Raw genomic sequence first — 15,797 nt, forward strand, 5'->3', positions numbered from 1 at the left:
TCGGGGCCCGATACTTGGAGCAATGACCATCTCTTTCCCTCCCGCCCTGGTAGGGAAGCAGCATTCTGAGCAGACACCCGATTCTCCCCTTCCAGCTCCCTGCTCGGGCCTCACCAGCCGAGTTGCCTGCCGCTTCGACTCCAGCCTCGCCGTCAGACTCGGGCTCTGAATCTTCCGCGTAAACTGCCAGAGACGACAGAACATTCTTCTTCCCCGCCATCTTATTCCCACAGCCCCGGCGCGGCTCACTCCTATGACTCCAAAAAAGCCGACTTCCGTGCGGAAAGGCGAGTTCTTCCGGATCCCAGGAGACCCCGCACCCGTTCCAGACCGGGAACCAATCAAAGAGGCCGTTTCTGCGCCTGGCTACGCCCCCTCCTGCCAGGGCTAGCGTAACGTCATCACTGTGCGACGGATACAAGCTTGTGTGGGTTTTACCTGACATTGCATTCCCAGGCGTCTGCTTCTCACAGTTGCCTGTGGCAAATGGGGGTCTTCGAGTAGTTCCCGAGCCAGCGGGCAGAAGCGGCCCAACAAGAGCCCTTCTTTCCTGGTGGCCCACAGCCGGCTGTGATATCTTGGGGGTGAAGACGGGGAGGCTTCCGCTGGGAAAGGGAGAAAAGAGCAGGTCGGGGGCTCAGGAGGAAAAGGGAAGAGTTCTCCTCTGGGGGATGGGAAAGGGGGTCGGGGTCCTGGGGGGAAGCATGGTCGTCATGGCTATGCTTAGAGCAGAGGGTGGAGCTTAGAAAAACAATTCCACCTTCTCCAAACTATTCCGAAGACATTTGTGTTTCTTCTCGTGATCTGATTTCTGGCTCTGTGCTATATTAGCTGGGATAGTTCGATGTTTTTATTTTCAATGAGCGTAAAAATGGAGCTGTTAGTTACCCAGGAATGTATTGCTGGAGGCTGTTCACCTGGAGCTATATGACTTGAAAATAATACATTGTTTGAGTGTCATAAAGCAAATTTATACCCAGAAAAATAAGCAGTATTTTAGAAGCAGAACAGAGGGTTCTCGCTGAAACTGTATGATCATCACCTTTGCCTTAACCTTTAGCCACTGTCTGTCGGTAAGATGAGCACCCACCCTTCCTCTCCTTTTGACCCTGAGCGCCGAGTTCGGAGCACGCTGAAGAAGGTCTTTGGGTTTGACTCTTTTAAGACACCTTTACAGGAGAGTGCGACCATGGCTGTAGTGAAAGGTAACATGACCAAACTACCTGTGTTTACATTTGTGCTGGGTATACCAGCCTTCTGACCCTTCCTGCCTCCCCACCCTTGGGCCATATTTGGTTTTAGAGATCTTGTAGATGTGTTACTAAAAACTTGCAGTTTTATTGTCAGGATCACCCAGCTGTTCTGGTTCTTATATTTCATAGCCGGAGCTAAGGTTGTCTTTGAAAACAGTTAATAAATTTCCATTTTTGTTTGTGTTTAGGCAGTAGTGGGGCGTGGCAGGATTAGCCTAAGCCAGTCACTAACCTTCTAGATAATTCCTTCGTTGAAGATTGAGTGGCCTGGGTCCCAAATAGGGAAGGAAGGAGTAATAGTTTTATAAATCTGAGATATGTTGACAAATGGAGGTTGTCAAGAGGGGAGCAGCAGTGTAATGTTAATTACATTATAACAAAACATAACATTATAAACAATTTATAACATTATAACAATTTATAATATTATAAGCAAAAGAACTCTAAGTGATGGTGCCTCCATGTCTACACAGATATGCCCACTCATCTAGAAGTATTCAGCTTTCATGGTTGTGCTGTTCAATCATCTATGTTCCAGCAGACTCAGACTTCTTACCTTCATAGTTGTTATTGCCATTATTGGAAGTGACCTATGTGCGTTGCCAAATCTCCCTGGATCATTACTTTTTTCATAGAAGGGATGGGAAGGGAATTGAGATTATATTAAGACCCTTCCATGTGCCAGACATTCTGCTAGGGGTTTTTCCTACAATCTCATTTAATTTTCAACAGTTTTTTTTTTTAAGCTGTAGTACAGTCAATTACAGTGTGTCAGGTTTTGGTGTACAGCACAATATCCCAGTCATGAATATTTATAAATATATTCATTTTCATTTTTTTTTCATTAAAGGTTATTACAAAATATTGAACATAGTTCCCTGTGCTATGCAGGGGTGACTATTTTTAAAGTTATTTTTACAAATAGTGGCTAGCATTTGTAAATCTCAAACTCCCAAATTTATCCCTTCCCACCCCCCTTCCCTGTAACCGTAAGATTGTTTACTAAGTCTGCAAGTCTTCAACAAGTCTTTTTGGGGGGATAATTAGGTTTATTTATTTATTTTAATGGAAGTCTTGGAGATTGAACCTAGGACCTTGTGCATGCCAAACACCTGCTCTACCACTGAACAATACCCTCCCCCCCAACAGCCTTGATGAAGGAAAGAGATAAAAGGCAGGAAGCTTTAAGACGTTGTCCTCTTGTATTTTTGCAGGTGACAAGGACGTCTTTGTGTGCATGCCCACAGGGGCAGGAAAATCCCTCTGCTATCAGCTTCCTGCTCTGTTGGCCAAAGGCATCACCATTGTAATCTCTCCTCTCATTGCTTTGATTCAGGTGAGGCTCAGGGGAATGAAGATGGCAGCCCAAAAAGTCTAGGGGAAGGTTTTTTTTACAGCTTGAGGTTTTACTTCTCCTTTCTTTGGTCTTTTGCCTCTTTTTGTTCTTTGACTTGCCTGTATCCCTCTCTGTATCGGGTCCCTGAATTGCCCAAATGTGGGTTTCTCCACTAGCGCTTATCACTCTGCTGCGTTATGAATGAGTCTTCTGTGTTTTGATGGCCTGAGGTTGCTCACCCTCCTTTGTAACTTTTTGTCCAGAGAAATACGGAACTAGGTGTATATACACGTACGTACACACTCATATGTACACATGTGCACTCTCAACATTATAGGAGATGCTGTTGGATAGATAGGACATTGATATGTGGGCATCCCTGGTATTCTGCTTTATTCCGGCAAGGGCACAGCTGTGAGACTGAAAAAAAAGATGAGAAACTTGTTAGGATGTTGTTCACATCTGCTCCGTACTTCTGACTATATTTAAGGCCTGCAGATGGGCTGATAGAGTCAGAAAGGAGGAAGTGTGGCCATGTGGTTAAGAGCCATCCACCATGAAGAAAAGGAGAACAAGGGAGAGACAGAGACAGAGAACAGTGATGCTTAGTGAGTGTGCACTAGTCTCAGCCTTTGTGCTAAGTACTCTATGTGCATTAACTTACTCTGAGATGTAAAATATCATTTAGTTCTCACAACAATCCTATTCGGTAGTTTTCTTTTTTTTTTTTTAAGAATAAAGACGGAGAGTGAGAAAATTGAAAGGTTAAGGTTAAGAACCAGCCAAAGAGCATGTGGTGGTTAAGGGAGTGGGGATTAAATCCAGGTCTGTCTGTCCCCACGGCCTGTCCTCTCAACCACTTCACCTTCTGTACTTCTTTTATGCCAAGAGAAGACACATTGGAGGGTGGGAAGGGGACTTTTATGACTGGGAAATACCCCAGGGAGTCATGGTGATGTCTACCACTGAGTCCTGAGGGTCACATATACTCCCCTCTATGTCTTCTCCCCCTTCTGCCATCAGGACCAAGTGGACCACTTGCTGGCCCTGAAGGTACAAGTGAGTTCCTTGAACTCAAAGCTCTCAGCCCAGGAGAAGAAGGAGCTGCTCTCTGACCTGGAGCAAGAAAAGCCCCGGACCAAACTTCTATACATCACGCCGGAGATGGCGGCTTCCGCCTCCTTCCAGCCCACCCTGAACTCCCTGATGTCCCGCCACCTGCTCTCCTACCTGGTGGTGGATGAAGCTCATTGTGTTTCCCAGTGGGGGCACGACTTCCGGCCTGACTACTTGCGTCTGGGTGCCCTGCGCTCCCGCCTGGCACATGCCCCATGTGTGGCTCTGACTGCCACAGCCACCCTGCAGGTCCAAGAGGATGTGTTTGCTGCTCTGCACCTGAAGCAACCAGTTGCTGTCTTCAAGACTCCCTGCTTCCGGGCCAACCTCTTCTATGACGTGCAGTTCAAGGAACTGCTCTCTGATCCCTACGGGAACCTGCGAGACTTCTGCCATAAGGCTCTTGGGCAGAAGGCTGATAAAGGGGTGAGAGCATTGAGGCTTGACGGGGAGCTGAGATGTGTTGGGAGCACTGGGGTGCTATCTGCAGCACAGAAATGGATACTGGTTTTCTAAGACCTTTGTTTCTTCTAGTTTCCTTGGCCTTGAAACTTGTGCCCAGAGTTGTGCCTTTGGTTTCCTGGCATTGTTCCCCTTCATGGGGTTCCCATGTCCTGGAATCCTCCTGTGGGAGGCCTTTGCAGACCTAGCCAAGGTTTATGGGTTGAGGGGAGGCAGAGGAGTTAGAAAGGTTGGGTTTGGAGCTGCTTTGGTCCTGCTTTGCTAGAAAGTGTCAGAGCTGTACTAGGTGGCTTGCATCAGAGGAGACTTTGAGGCTGACGAGAGAGAGTCAGAGTTGCTTTTAAAGCAGGCTGCAGGCTGATGGGCTGACTGTTCTGTTCTTCCCAGTGCTTATTTTCTTCCTGTGTCTCCCCATTCAGCTGTTATCTGGCTGTGGCATTGTCTACTGCAGGACCAGAGAGGCCTGTGAACAGCTGGCAATAGAGCTCAGTTATAGAGGTGTGAACGCCAAGGCGTACCATGCAGGTAAGGGGCACCTGGCTATGTGGCCCTCCTCCCTCTCAGAAGCCTCTTAGTCCATCTCTTGTTCCTTATGGATCCTGGATAATCAAGTAGTCCATCATCTTTTTCCAGATACCCAAGCAGAGCTTAAGTGATTCACTTAAATCCACAAAAAGGAATCTAGACAGAAATGAGATCTAAAATAAGAATTGTTGGGGGAGAGGGTGTAGCTCAGTGGTAGAGCGTGTGCTTAGCATGCACGAGGTCTTGGGTTCAATCCCCAGTACCTCCATTAAAAAAAAGAGAGAGAGTGAATTGTGACTCCTGAATTCTTTTTCTCACTCTGAGCCCACCCAGCAGCGGGTGATGAGTTTTTATAAGCCCAGGTACTGGTGTTGTGGAAAAACCACAGGCTCTGGAGGACAGTGGACTTGGGTTTGAATCGTGACTCTAACATTTATTGAGTGCTCTGTGCCACACACAGGCTAGGGTCTTTGTGTTTATTGGCTCAGGCTCAGTGAGGTTAAGTGCCTGGCCCAAGGTCATACAGCCAGTAAGTGATGGATTTGGGGTATGTGTATAGTGCCCAGCATAGCATCAGACCCAAGGTAGACTCTAAGGGAAAGCCAAGGAAATATGAGCTTCCTTCCCCACCCTTCCCTCCTGTCTAGGGTTGAAGGCTTCTGAAAGAACGCTGGTGCAGAATGAGTGGATGGAGGAGAAGGTCCCTGTAATTGTTGCTACCATTAGTTTTGGGATGGGTGTGGACAAAGCCAATGTCAGGTGAGCCCTGGTTCTTGTCTTACCATCCCACTTGGGGCCTGGGAGCGGGTGGGCTGCCTAGTCCTCTGCCTGGAGGACTGGGTCCATATGCTGCTTCTAGGGCTGGAGGAAAAGGCAGCCCCAGGAGAGAGTCCCTAGTATGTAGTCCAAATGCTGACAGTTCCCATGCAGTCTGCTCCCTTGTGCCCATCCCCAGCACGTTTCTGCTATCCCCCAGGAGAGGGGGCAGCACCACATGCTCAGGCTCATCCATTAACACAGCCCCACTCACTCATGTCTTAGCAGCTAGATCCTGTGAAGGATGGAAGGAACTGTCTCACATTGCACCCTGTGGGAAGCAGAGGCAAAGATCTCATTCTTGTCACACCTTGTTACTGCTTACTGATGGTCCAGAAGGGTCGGATGTGTCCCAGCCTCACACTGGCGACTGTTGGGAAGTCTTTTACCTCCAGCCACACTTGACTTTCCAGAGACATCTTGGGCTATAGCCTGAAGCCCTTTGCTCTGAGTAACACCAGCAGTAATGCCTTGTATGATTTACAGAGCATTTTTGTATGCATGGTCTTGTTAAGCCTCACAGTGACCCTGAGTTGGTCAGGGTAGGAATTAAACTGTGAACCACATTTGAGAGAACATGGCCTTTGGAATCAGGGTTTGAACCTTGGGTCAGCTGTGTCTTGTTAGGGGCCAGTTTTGAAGTCAGATACCCCCAGGCTCAAACCCTAGCTCTGCTGTCCCCTTGCTATGTCACGTTGTACAAATCGACCTCTTTGAATTTCAAGTTCATTGTTTATAAAATGGGGCCACTTCACATGACAGTGACTGTAACAATAAAATGAGACAAATATATACACTGGCTCGTAGTAGGTACCTAGTAAATGTTATCCCTTCTTCGAAGATGTTCTAAAGGACCTATTCAGCTCATTAGGTTCCTAATCTTGTTTCTTTAAGCCCACAATTTTTCACACTGTGCTGTTCCACAGCAGGGAGGCCTGCTGACAGAGTGCAGGAGCTGTAGCCATGCTTAATCTGGGTTCCTGTCTCTGCCTCTCTGCCTGCTGGCCTCCCCATTCCTGGTCTCTGTGGAGACACCTGCTCTGCTGACTCAGCTTTGCCATCACACTTTATGCTGCTTGTCCCTTTGGACCTACAGGTTTGTTGCCCACTGGAACATTGCCAAGTCTATGGCTGGGTACTACCAAGAGTCTGGCCGGGCGGGCAGAGACGGAAAGCCTTCCTGGTGCCGTCTGTATTACTCCAGGAATGACCGGGACCAAGTCAGCTTCCTGATCAAGAAGGAAGTAGCAAAACTTCAGGTAAGCCCCGGGCTGTAGGAGCCCTGTCTGTCCAGAGTCACCACTCTCCAATCTCATGAGGCTTATTTCCAAACCCAGATGGGGCTTCTGTAATCTGGAGAGGTGCTCCTGAGGCTAGAAGGTAGAGCAGGGGGATGGGGAGTGATGTGCTGCTGGATAGGCAGCTTGTAACAAGCTAGGTTAGGCTTTTTTCTTTATGCTTAAGTGATCTTAGTACAATCTGCTGTGTACTTGTTATTTTATGTAGTCAAGATCAGTCCTTTCTTGTTTTAAATTAGCGTTGTTACATTTTACCATATTGTTAGAAGTTCTTTGTTTTTAGTCTTTTTAAAATTTCTTACTGGTCACACATTCTTTGTAGAGAACCTAGAAACAGACTCAAGTATATAAGGGAACTTGGTGTGTGGTAGGTAGCATTATAAATCAACAGGAAAAGGATGAACTGTTGAATAATTGGCGCTGGAAAAAGAGAAAATTAGATCCCTACCTCTCATACTATATACGTGTGAATTACCGATGGATTAAAGACCTCAAAAAACTGTAAAATTGGGGAGAAAATATTTTATGGTCTTGAGGAAGGGAAGAATAGGTCAAGATTTTAAAACCAGAAACCATCAAGGAAGACTCGATCTGTTATTGGACTAAATTCAAGCTAAAAATTTCTGTTGATGAGAGACAGCATAAACAAAAATGGAAAAATGAGCCATTGTTGCGGAAGACATTTGCAACAGACATGATTGCCTGGTTATATATAGAGAACTCCTGCAGGTAAAAGGGTGAAATCAAAGACAAACAGCTACATTGCAGAAAGGATGGACTTCACAGATGAGGAAACCAGGATATCTAATAAGCTTCCGTAGAGATGCTCAGCCTCACTTAGGAATCAGAGAAATGCAAATCAGGCCCCAAGCTATCATTTTACGCTCATCAGACTGGCCAAAGTGTAAAACATCTTTATAGTCACCGTCGGCAGGGCTGTGGGGAAAGGGCAGCTCACAGCGTCGTCAGGAATGTAAGCTGGAGTGACCGCTTTGCAGAGGTACGTGGAGGGTAGACAGGTTGTCAGCGTACAGGGTGGACTGTACGAGAATGGACATGGATGTTCGCTGCAATATAATAGTGAGATCAGACTCCTCCTTTGTAAGATGTTGGGTAAGTAAACAGCGGGCTAGTCACACAGTAGAAGGGTCTAGAGCAGTTACGAATGAAGCAGTAAATCTACATGAATCAAGAAGCATAAATCGTCCCCCTCAAGCATAACGTGTGAAATTGCAAAAGGGTACATGTCAACTTTTCCTCACAAGAAAAATTGAAGACAAGGTCTTATTCGTGATCCCCACCAGAAGGGCAATAAAAAGCCAAAAAGTATATGAACTCAGGGACAAGGCGAACAGGAGAGAAGACACCAGCAGGTAGAAATGGCAACAAATGTCTGCCTAGAAAACCCCAAAGACACCACTGGAAATCTACTAGAATTCATAAGGAAGCCTGGCAAGATGGCTGTCCGTAAGAGAAATAACGTTTCTCCATATTACCATAAATACCTAGGAATGGAAATGAAAAAAAAATTTAATCTGCAAGACTAAAACTTGTAAAATACCTAGAAGTAAATGCTATGGGCTCTTACCAAGAGACTTTAAAAAAAAAATCTCCCCAGTTGCTTTTAATATGCAGCCAGGGATGAGAACCGCCGATATAGATGACGAAAACTAGAATCTTATTGAAAGAAAACAAGCTGTGAACAGGCACACAAAGTGGGAAGAAACGGTTTTTTCTCCTCAAAGTTAAATATTTCACAAAGTTCCTATTGAAGTCCCAGAAGCCTTTTACTGGAAAGTGGAACCTTAGAATTTATACACAAGAATAAATGTGGGGAAAGGGGTGAAAAAAAGATGAAGGGGGCATGCTTAACTCCGTGTCAATCTGCTGTGTGGCCACTTTAGTCAAATCCATGTCATATAGAAACAGGTGAGAGCATTAGAAATAGGTCCCAGGATATGTGATAATTTAACATCTGATGAAGCTGATGGTTCAGTTTAGCGAGAAAAGAATGGATTTTCTAATACATGGTGCTGATATGGTAGGCTATCCTTCTGGAATAAAATTAAAGTGCCCCTTTTGACACTTTATATAAAAGACAGATTAAGGACCTGTATGTAGAAACTAAACAATATTTTGCAAGAAAATTTAGTCCACTGTACCATCCAGGGCTGGAGATACTTTGGTAATGAAAATGAAAAATCCAGAAAGCTATCTTAAAAAAAACAAATAATTTGAGTATATATAAAAAAATCCTAAGTTTCTAAAAATTCTTAGCCTATGGAAGAATTTATATGGTAAAAGGTACCATTAAAAATGTCAATAGATAAACAGTAATCTGGAAAAATACATAATGTAAGAGGCAAACAAAAGGTTGAAGTTGAAAGTAAATAGAGAGCTTTCACCAACTGACAAGAAAAAATACGGGATATGAAAAGAAAGTTCCCAGACAAGCTCATCCAAATGGCATATCCAAAGATGTTCAGATTCAGTAGTAATCAGGTAAATGCAAATTAAAGGAAAATGATTTGACACCCAAGTAAAGGAGCTCTAATTCCTGTTGCTAGTGGCCATGTATAGAAAAGTATGCCTACACTTTGCCAAGAGAAAAATGCAATCTTACAGTCTTTTGAGGGGGAAGCAATCTAGCAATATCTATTAAACTTTAAAACACAGATACACTTTGACCTAGATATCCTATTTCTGGGACCAGAGCACCTGAAATAAAAGTGCCAGGGGATAAGCTCACATGCTCAAGGGCCTGAATGATAGAATGGCTCATGAGGACAGAAAATGGGAAACAAACTAAATATCTAGCAAAGATGAGTAAAGAAATTATAGTACAAGAGAATGTGACAACGTATGTATGTATGTTCATGTAGAACTGAAAAATTGTGCTCTTCACTGGAATTTGACACAGCATTGTAAAATGACTATAACTCAATAAAAAATGTTTATATTAAAAAAAAAGAAATTATAGTATATACAGGTAATAGGGGCCCAGGAAGTCTCCCATCTTGCTTTAAAAAAGTTATATTTATTATAGCTTGACATTATAGATTTGCTTGTTCTGTATCTGCTCTATTGAAGTGTAAGTTCCACCAGAGGAGAGCAGGCGCCTTTTGTTTCCTGTGTAGCTGTAATTAATGCCTGGATTAGTGCTGGGGACATAGTAGGTGCTTAATAAATGTTTACTGAATAAATGAGTGAATGAATGACTAGGGAGAGAAGGTGAATGCAGGTAGGGATTGGGAACCTTTCAAAGGGGCCTTGTGAGGACCAAGAATGGTAATCTGTCATGACCTAAGAGGGCATGATTAACTTGTCTGAAATTCAAATTAGGCAAGGAAAAGATGTTGGTAAGGTGATTGGGTAGAAGATAATTTATTTGAAACCTACTAACACAGTGAATTACAAGAACTCACACTGGGCTCTTCGTTGGGACATTTGAGATCAAGAGATGATCCAGAAAGCTTCCAGAGAGAGGTGACTTACAGAAGACTGGAAGTCAGAAGAGCATCCGTTTTCTGCACTGTAACACCATAAGCAAGAAACATCACCTTCAAACTCGAAATCAGCCATTTCCAAGTTGAATTTCTGACCCAGCCAACCAGTTAGTGTGAAAGTAGGATAAAGACATTTTCAGACAGAAGATTTTAAGAACTTTTCTCCTATGGAGAAGCTATTAGAGGATGTTCTCCACTGCAGAGACAGTGGCCTAGGAAAGGCAGATGGTGATCTGACCCAGCAGCAAGGCAAAAGGAATGTCCTAGGACCAGATCAAAGGGTAGTCTTGGAAAGACAGCTGTGCACCAGGCCCAGAGAGCAGAAGTACAAGTCAAACACAGGGACAGAAGGCACCAGGAAGGATGTTTCCAAAAATAAAAGTGGATCCTGCCACCTTTGGTCCCTGTTGAGATGAATTTTTCAATATGTCAGAACATTTGGGGGTAAATTAGTGATACACTGAAATCTAAGGAAATGAAAAAACTAGGCACCTATTAATTTCAGGAGAAACGAAGTTGTAGAAGAAAGGACATGTGGTCACAGAGAATGCAAAAATGTCATCACGTGATGAGCTCCGAAGAATGTTGACATAGTCATATTAAGGAAAATTGTGATTTAATAAGAAATTATGATTTAAATGTATTGGGAGAATGGAGGTAGAGGAAGCGTGTGTATTTGCGTGCATCTGGGAAATGGGGATGATTCAACTTCCAAAAATGGAGAGGCAATAGATAATGTCTCAGATAGTGTCTGTTATATTTTCCTGGCTTTTCTGTATATTAAAAAATTTCACATTTTTTTGAAAGGAAAATCTGACAAACAGACATGTACAAAAAGGCAATTAAGGCATAATCCCAACACTCAGAGCTAATCACTGTCAACATTTTAGTGTGTGTCCTTCCACACACACAGGTTAATATGTTCCTTCATATCTAAGTACACACACTTGTGCGTATATTTAACTCTTATTAAATTAGGTTATATTGTACAGTGATTTCCAAATGCCAGTCCCTGGGCCCTTTACATGAAACTCATCTGAGTAGCTTTTTGAAAATATAAACTCCCAAAAGCTCCAGAAGTCTTGGGGTGGGCCCCAGGTCACTCTTTTCAAGTTACCCAGCTGATTCTGATGCATGATCAGGTTTGGGAAATCTGTTTTGTAAATGGCTTTATTAGTGTATTTGATATTTTTCTCTGTTATCATTTGTTGGACTACAGGGTAGTCCGGACTTTTGCTAAACGGTCGTTTCTTCTCTCCAGGAAAAGAGAGGGAACAAAGCATCTGATAAAGCTGCTGTCTTGGCCTTTGATTCCCTGGTGGCCTTCTGTGAAGAATCAGGGTGAGTGACTTGTATTGTGTGTGGATCAAAGTGTTAGTGAGGTCTTTTCTCTTCCCTCAACAGCACCACTCGTTAACCAGCTAATGTAGGGCAGCTCTTGGGCCACCAAGGGACCTCTGCCTGCTGAAGGCCATTGTGTGGGATGTTTCCTATCAGGGAGCATGGAAGTTGGTACCCCTCTACTTTTCTGTGGAAGGCCCCAGGAACTCTGGCAGTGTGCGAATTTGTTGAGTATTTTGGGTGGGCATCCACCCACCCTACTCTACTCACTTCTGGAATGGCTGGCCCTGTGAGTGACTCAATCCCAGGTCACGTCACCGGTTCTGAGTCATTGGCATTGTGGTCATCAAGTGTCCCTGACAGACCATTGGCTTCACTTGTGTAGTGGTCACTCTTATCCCAGACCCATACAAGGCATGTGGCCCAGCTCATCTCTTGGCAGGTGGGGGCGGTAACGTGCTTGGAGAAAAGTCAGCTTTTCTAACGTAACACCACCTGCCCCCTTGGAACTCACTTGTTTATTTGATCTGCATCTCCCAGTGATGGGGGCCATGAAAGAACCTGATTGCTGCTCAGTGACAGACAGGCTGTGGCAGGGCAGGTCCTGGGCACGAGCAGCTGTGAGCACAGTGTATGAGGGACATCCACTAGCATTCTGGACAAGCTGGGCCCACTTGCATCTGTGTAGCCCTTTGGTCTAAAAAGTTCTTTGATTCTCTGCTCTCATTGGTCAGATCTCGTTGGACAACCCTGTAAGGTAGACGAGGCAGAATTGATTGCTTCAGACTTAGACATGAACAGACCACAGTCCAGAGAGGTCATGGTCACAGAATTCACAGTAGGACAGATGCCACTAATCCCCCATCTCCCAATTTTCAGTGACATGCACATTTTCATACACTCGTGCCATCTTGGTTTATGCAAGAAAAGATTCTTGAAGCATGGAGCTGATAAAGTGCCTGGTACAGGCGTCCAGCAGATGTTTGGGGGTTTTCCTCTGGAAACCAGAGAGGCACTTATTTGGACCACATATTTCTGATTACCGCCCCCTATTCACCGAGGAGCTGGTGGCTCCTGGGCTGAAGCTGTTCACTTCTCCAAACTCTCCCCTTTGGCCCCTGTAGCAAGACCGCACCCAGCAGAGGTGGTTGGCACCCTTGCCTACAGCCATTGACACCAGAGCCCTTTTCAGACACTAATATAGTGAGTTGTTAAATTAGGCCTTCTTAGGTTCCTTGAGTGAAGTGCTCGTAATGAAAAGGGTAAGTGTCCTTGTAGGTTTCAGTCCCCTTTGTGGAAAATCACCCTGGCTGGATTCTTATGTGGGATGAGTCTGAGGTTCTGTGGGGCTGTCTGGAGGGTTGGTTGTGCCAGGCAAGAGGACGGGTCCTCCCAAGGGCCTCTGCCTTCATTCCTCCTGTCTTATACCAGGGAGCTGGTGCCTCTCAGTGTGGCAGGGGTCTGGGCATCCTGTTATCCCTTGTGCGGCCTCATCTCTCCTATCTCACTTGCTACCTGTGAGGATATCAGATCCCAGGACTTCTAGGCCCTGGGATGGAGTGAACACACAGGTGTGGCTGGATTTGAAATTGCTCTTTGAGTAAAAGGAAATGTTCCTTCATTGCATAAATAGCATACAGTGTGACGGCAAAGTCCCCTCCCCACCAGATATGTGCCCCTTTTCTAAGAATAGCCTAGTTTGAGGCTGACGTTGAAGCAGCTGCTTGCGAAGGGAGGACACCTGGCAGCAAGGGACAGGCCAGTGTCGTGGCTTTGGCAGAGATGGGTACATTTCTACAAAGGCAGCTTTGTAGGGTCTGGGGTGCGTGGGGGCTGTGGGACCCTGTGAGGGATACCTGGACATCATTGGGACCAACAGAAAAGACACTCGGGTCACATGAATGAGGCCAGGGTGGGGCATCCGGTGGATTTCCTCTCCTGTCTGCATACATCTACTTTGTCAGAGCGTGGCTGTGAACAGCATTTGATTATTCATGACAGGACTCTTTATCTCTTTGTGTAAAAAGGAACAGTAATTAGGTTCAAAGCAACCTCCAGCCTAGAGGCCTCTCTGCACCTTGTCTGAGACGGAACAGCCTTGGTTTAGGCCTAGATTGTACTGGGCTCTGTCGTCACCAGGCTGGGGAGCCAACAGCCTAGCATCTCTCCATTTATCCATTCATTTGCTCATTTGTTCATTCATTCATTTATTCAACCAGCAAATAGTGATTGATACTGACTCTGTGTGAGGCCCATCAGATATGGGGGTGCATGGTGAACAGAAAGACCATCCCCTCCTTTTTGGTGCTTGGTCCAGTGGGGAAGACAGGCACTTATCAGATAATCACATAAAAATGTATAATTCCAGACTTAAAAGGGCTTTGAAGAAAAGGTACGAGGCGTTTTGAGAATGTATAACAGTGACCCCCTTCTTGGCCCACAGGAAGTCAGGTCACAGCCCTTCACAATGGTTGTCCCTGTCAGGCGGACATAGTAAACCAAATATAACAGCGAAAGAGATGAGGAACAGGACCATGGTAATAAATAAGATGATCACTACCAGGCCCCCCTGGTCCCAGGGGTTCAGCCAGAAACCATTCCAGGTGTGCTTTGTTAGCAGTTTGTCCATGTGAACCTGGAAAAGTCAGGATAGAGGCCCTGAGTACAGGGGCTGCTCCAAGGCCCCACCCCAGGCCCTGCTTCCCACTTCCCCAACTTCACCCCTGGCGCAATCTCAGAGAACATCCAGCCCACCTCTGCATCTAGTGAACACTGAAGGGTTGTTGGGCTGGATGCCTCCTGAAAGCAAAAATGGGCTTTCCTCCTCCACGGAAGCAGAAGCAGGGACTGGCACCAAGTGGCGGAGGGGTGGGGTCCCCATCCCTGAGACCTGCTCAGCCAGAATCTAAAAAGCACCACTATAGGTCCTTCCTGGTTTTCCTGTCTCAGTTGCCAGACATTTGGGAAGCATTTTGAGAGATCAGCATAGGAGCCAGCGAGGAGTGGACTGACTCAAGCTGAGATCGCAGCAGACGGCCTGAGAGGCAGCTGAAAGCAGAAGGACTAATCTTGAAATAGCTGAGATCGACAGTCTGCGAGCCTGTAGCCTGTTGAAGGGAGTAAAGGTGGAGAAGGAAGGAGTAGTTACCGGGTTCTGCTCTTAACAGTCCTCTGTCCTAAGAGAGGGCGGATCAAGGTAATCCTTCAGGCCCCACGCTTTGGGGGGCCCGAGCTGAGGCCACCAGGTGAAAAGAGTCACACCCCAGGGAAGTAACTCTTAGGAGGAAAAGGTGGTCACATTGCTGACTGGCCCTGACCAGACCTCCTTGCTGTCACCAGAGTAAACAAAGGTGGGCTAGCCGTTGCCTAGCAACCGCATTCCCTTTCAGCCTTTCACACTTACCCCCTTGGCTGTGCTCGGCTCTCCTGTGATGCCGTTTGTGGGGACTGCTCAGAGTGCTTGTGTTGCGGTGTCCTGGATGGGAAGTCAGACTTGGGGTGGGTGGGGGAAGAGACTGGAGCCCGGGCCCTTGCCCCCAGCCACCTGGTCACCTCACCTGTGGCTGGGTCCTGCCCCTCCTCTCAGTCCAGATGACCTGTCCACCGAAGAGCTTGGGAAGTCAGGCCTGGGGCTGTCGCACATGGCTGCTCCCTTCCCGTGGTGCTGGGTGAATGATTAACTCCAGCTGCAGCTGGTACCACCTGGAACTGGCCTCTGGGTGTTTATCACCATTGAGGCCCCAGGTTCCTGTGGAGGCCTAACTTCTCCCTTCGTGTCTTTGCCTCTCAGGCCCGGCCTCAGCAGCTTCATGTGGGTTCCTCCCCGCCCCCCGTGTGATAGGGTGGCTTGGAGTGGGAGTGGGGCCTGTGCCCTGCTGTGTGAAACCCAGTGGCCGCCATTCATTCTTTGAAAGATAGAATTTGAGTGCCCGTGGCAGCCAGGAACTGGGCTTGTCACTGCGTTTCTAGTTGTGAGCAAGAGAGGCAGGCCCTGCCCGCCCAGGGGTTACATTCCAGGGAGCCAGTCCTCAACCCTGCCTGTTAGAATCATCTGGGAGCTTTCCTGAACGCCTGTGCCCAGGCCCCACCTGGTAGCCCAGGATGTGTCAGAGCCCCGTGCTTGGTACAACGCTCTGGGCGATTC

The 15,797-nt window shown here is 46.3% G+C and overlaps 3 protein-coding genes across 7 annotated transcripts in view; 1 reads left to right on the plus strand and 2 right to left on the minus strand.

Annotated features, from left to right (window-relative positions):
* The window catches only part of SAP30BP (SAP30 binding protein), a 31,002-nt gene extending 30,701 nt beyond the window's left edge, over nt 1-301 (minus strand). Inside the window, exon 1 of one of the 2 annotated variants that reach the window (XM_032456833.1) lies at nt 115-301. In XM_032456833.1, the coding sequence (XP_032312724.1) occupies nt 115-220 (106 nt within the window). In that variant the 5' untranslated portion in view covers nt 221-301. The remainder of the gene's footprint in view (nt 1-114) is intronic. The other variant, XM_006176465.3, reaches the window with a different exon arrangement.
* A 131-nt stretch (nt 302-432) lies between these two features.
* The window catches only part of RECQL5 (RecQ like helicase 5), a 32,981-nt gene continuing 17,616 nt past the window's right edge, over nt 433-15,797 (plus strand). For 2 of the 4 annotated variants that reach the window (XM_014552146.2, XM_014552148.2), the window contains exons 1-8: nt 433-628; nt 1,061-1,205; nt 2,468-2,589; nt 3,613-4,131; nt 4,587-4,692; nt 5,340-5,451; nt 6,605-6,767; nt 11,574-11,653. In XM_014552146.2, the coding sequence (XP_014407632.1) occupies nt 1,079-1,205; nt 2,468-2,589; nt 3,613-4,131; nt 4,587-4,692; nt 5,340-5,451; nt 6,605-6,767; nt 11,574-11,653 (1,229 nt within the window). In that variant the 5' untranslated portion in view covers nt 433-628; nt 1,061-1,078. The remainder of the gene's footprint in view (nt 629-1,060; nt 1,206-2,467; nt 2,590-3,612; nt 4,132-4,586; nt 4,693-5,339; nt 5,452-6,604; nt 6,768-11,573; nt 11,654-15,797) is intronic. The other 2 variants (XM_014552147.2, XM_006176466.3) reach the window with 2 other exon arrangements.
* Nucleotides 13,844-15,269, minus strand: SMIM6 (small integral membrane protein 6). The gene is made up of 3 exons (XM_014552151.2): nt 15,211-15,269; nt 15,057-15,128; nt 13,844-14,288 (listed from the first exon to the last, which is right to left on the minus strand). Exon 3 carries the CDS (start codon nt 14,280-14,282, stop codon nt 14,106-14,108), a length of 177 nt encoding a protein of 58 aa, XP_014407637.1. The 5' UTR covers nt 14,283-14,288; nt 15,057-15,128; nt 15,211-15,269; the 3' UTR covers nt 13,844-14,105.

This window comes from Camelus ferus, chromosome 16, assembly GCF_009834535.1.
Source record: "Camelus ferus isolate YT-003-E chromosome 16, BCGSAC_Cfer_1.0, whole genome shotgun sequence".
NCBI lineage: Eukaryota > Metazoa > Chordata > Mammalia > Artiodactyla > Camelidae > Camelus > Camelus ferus.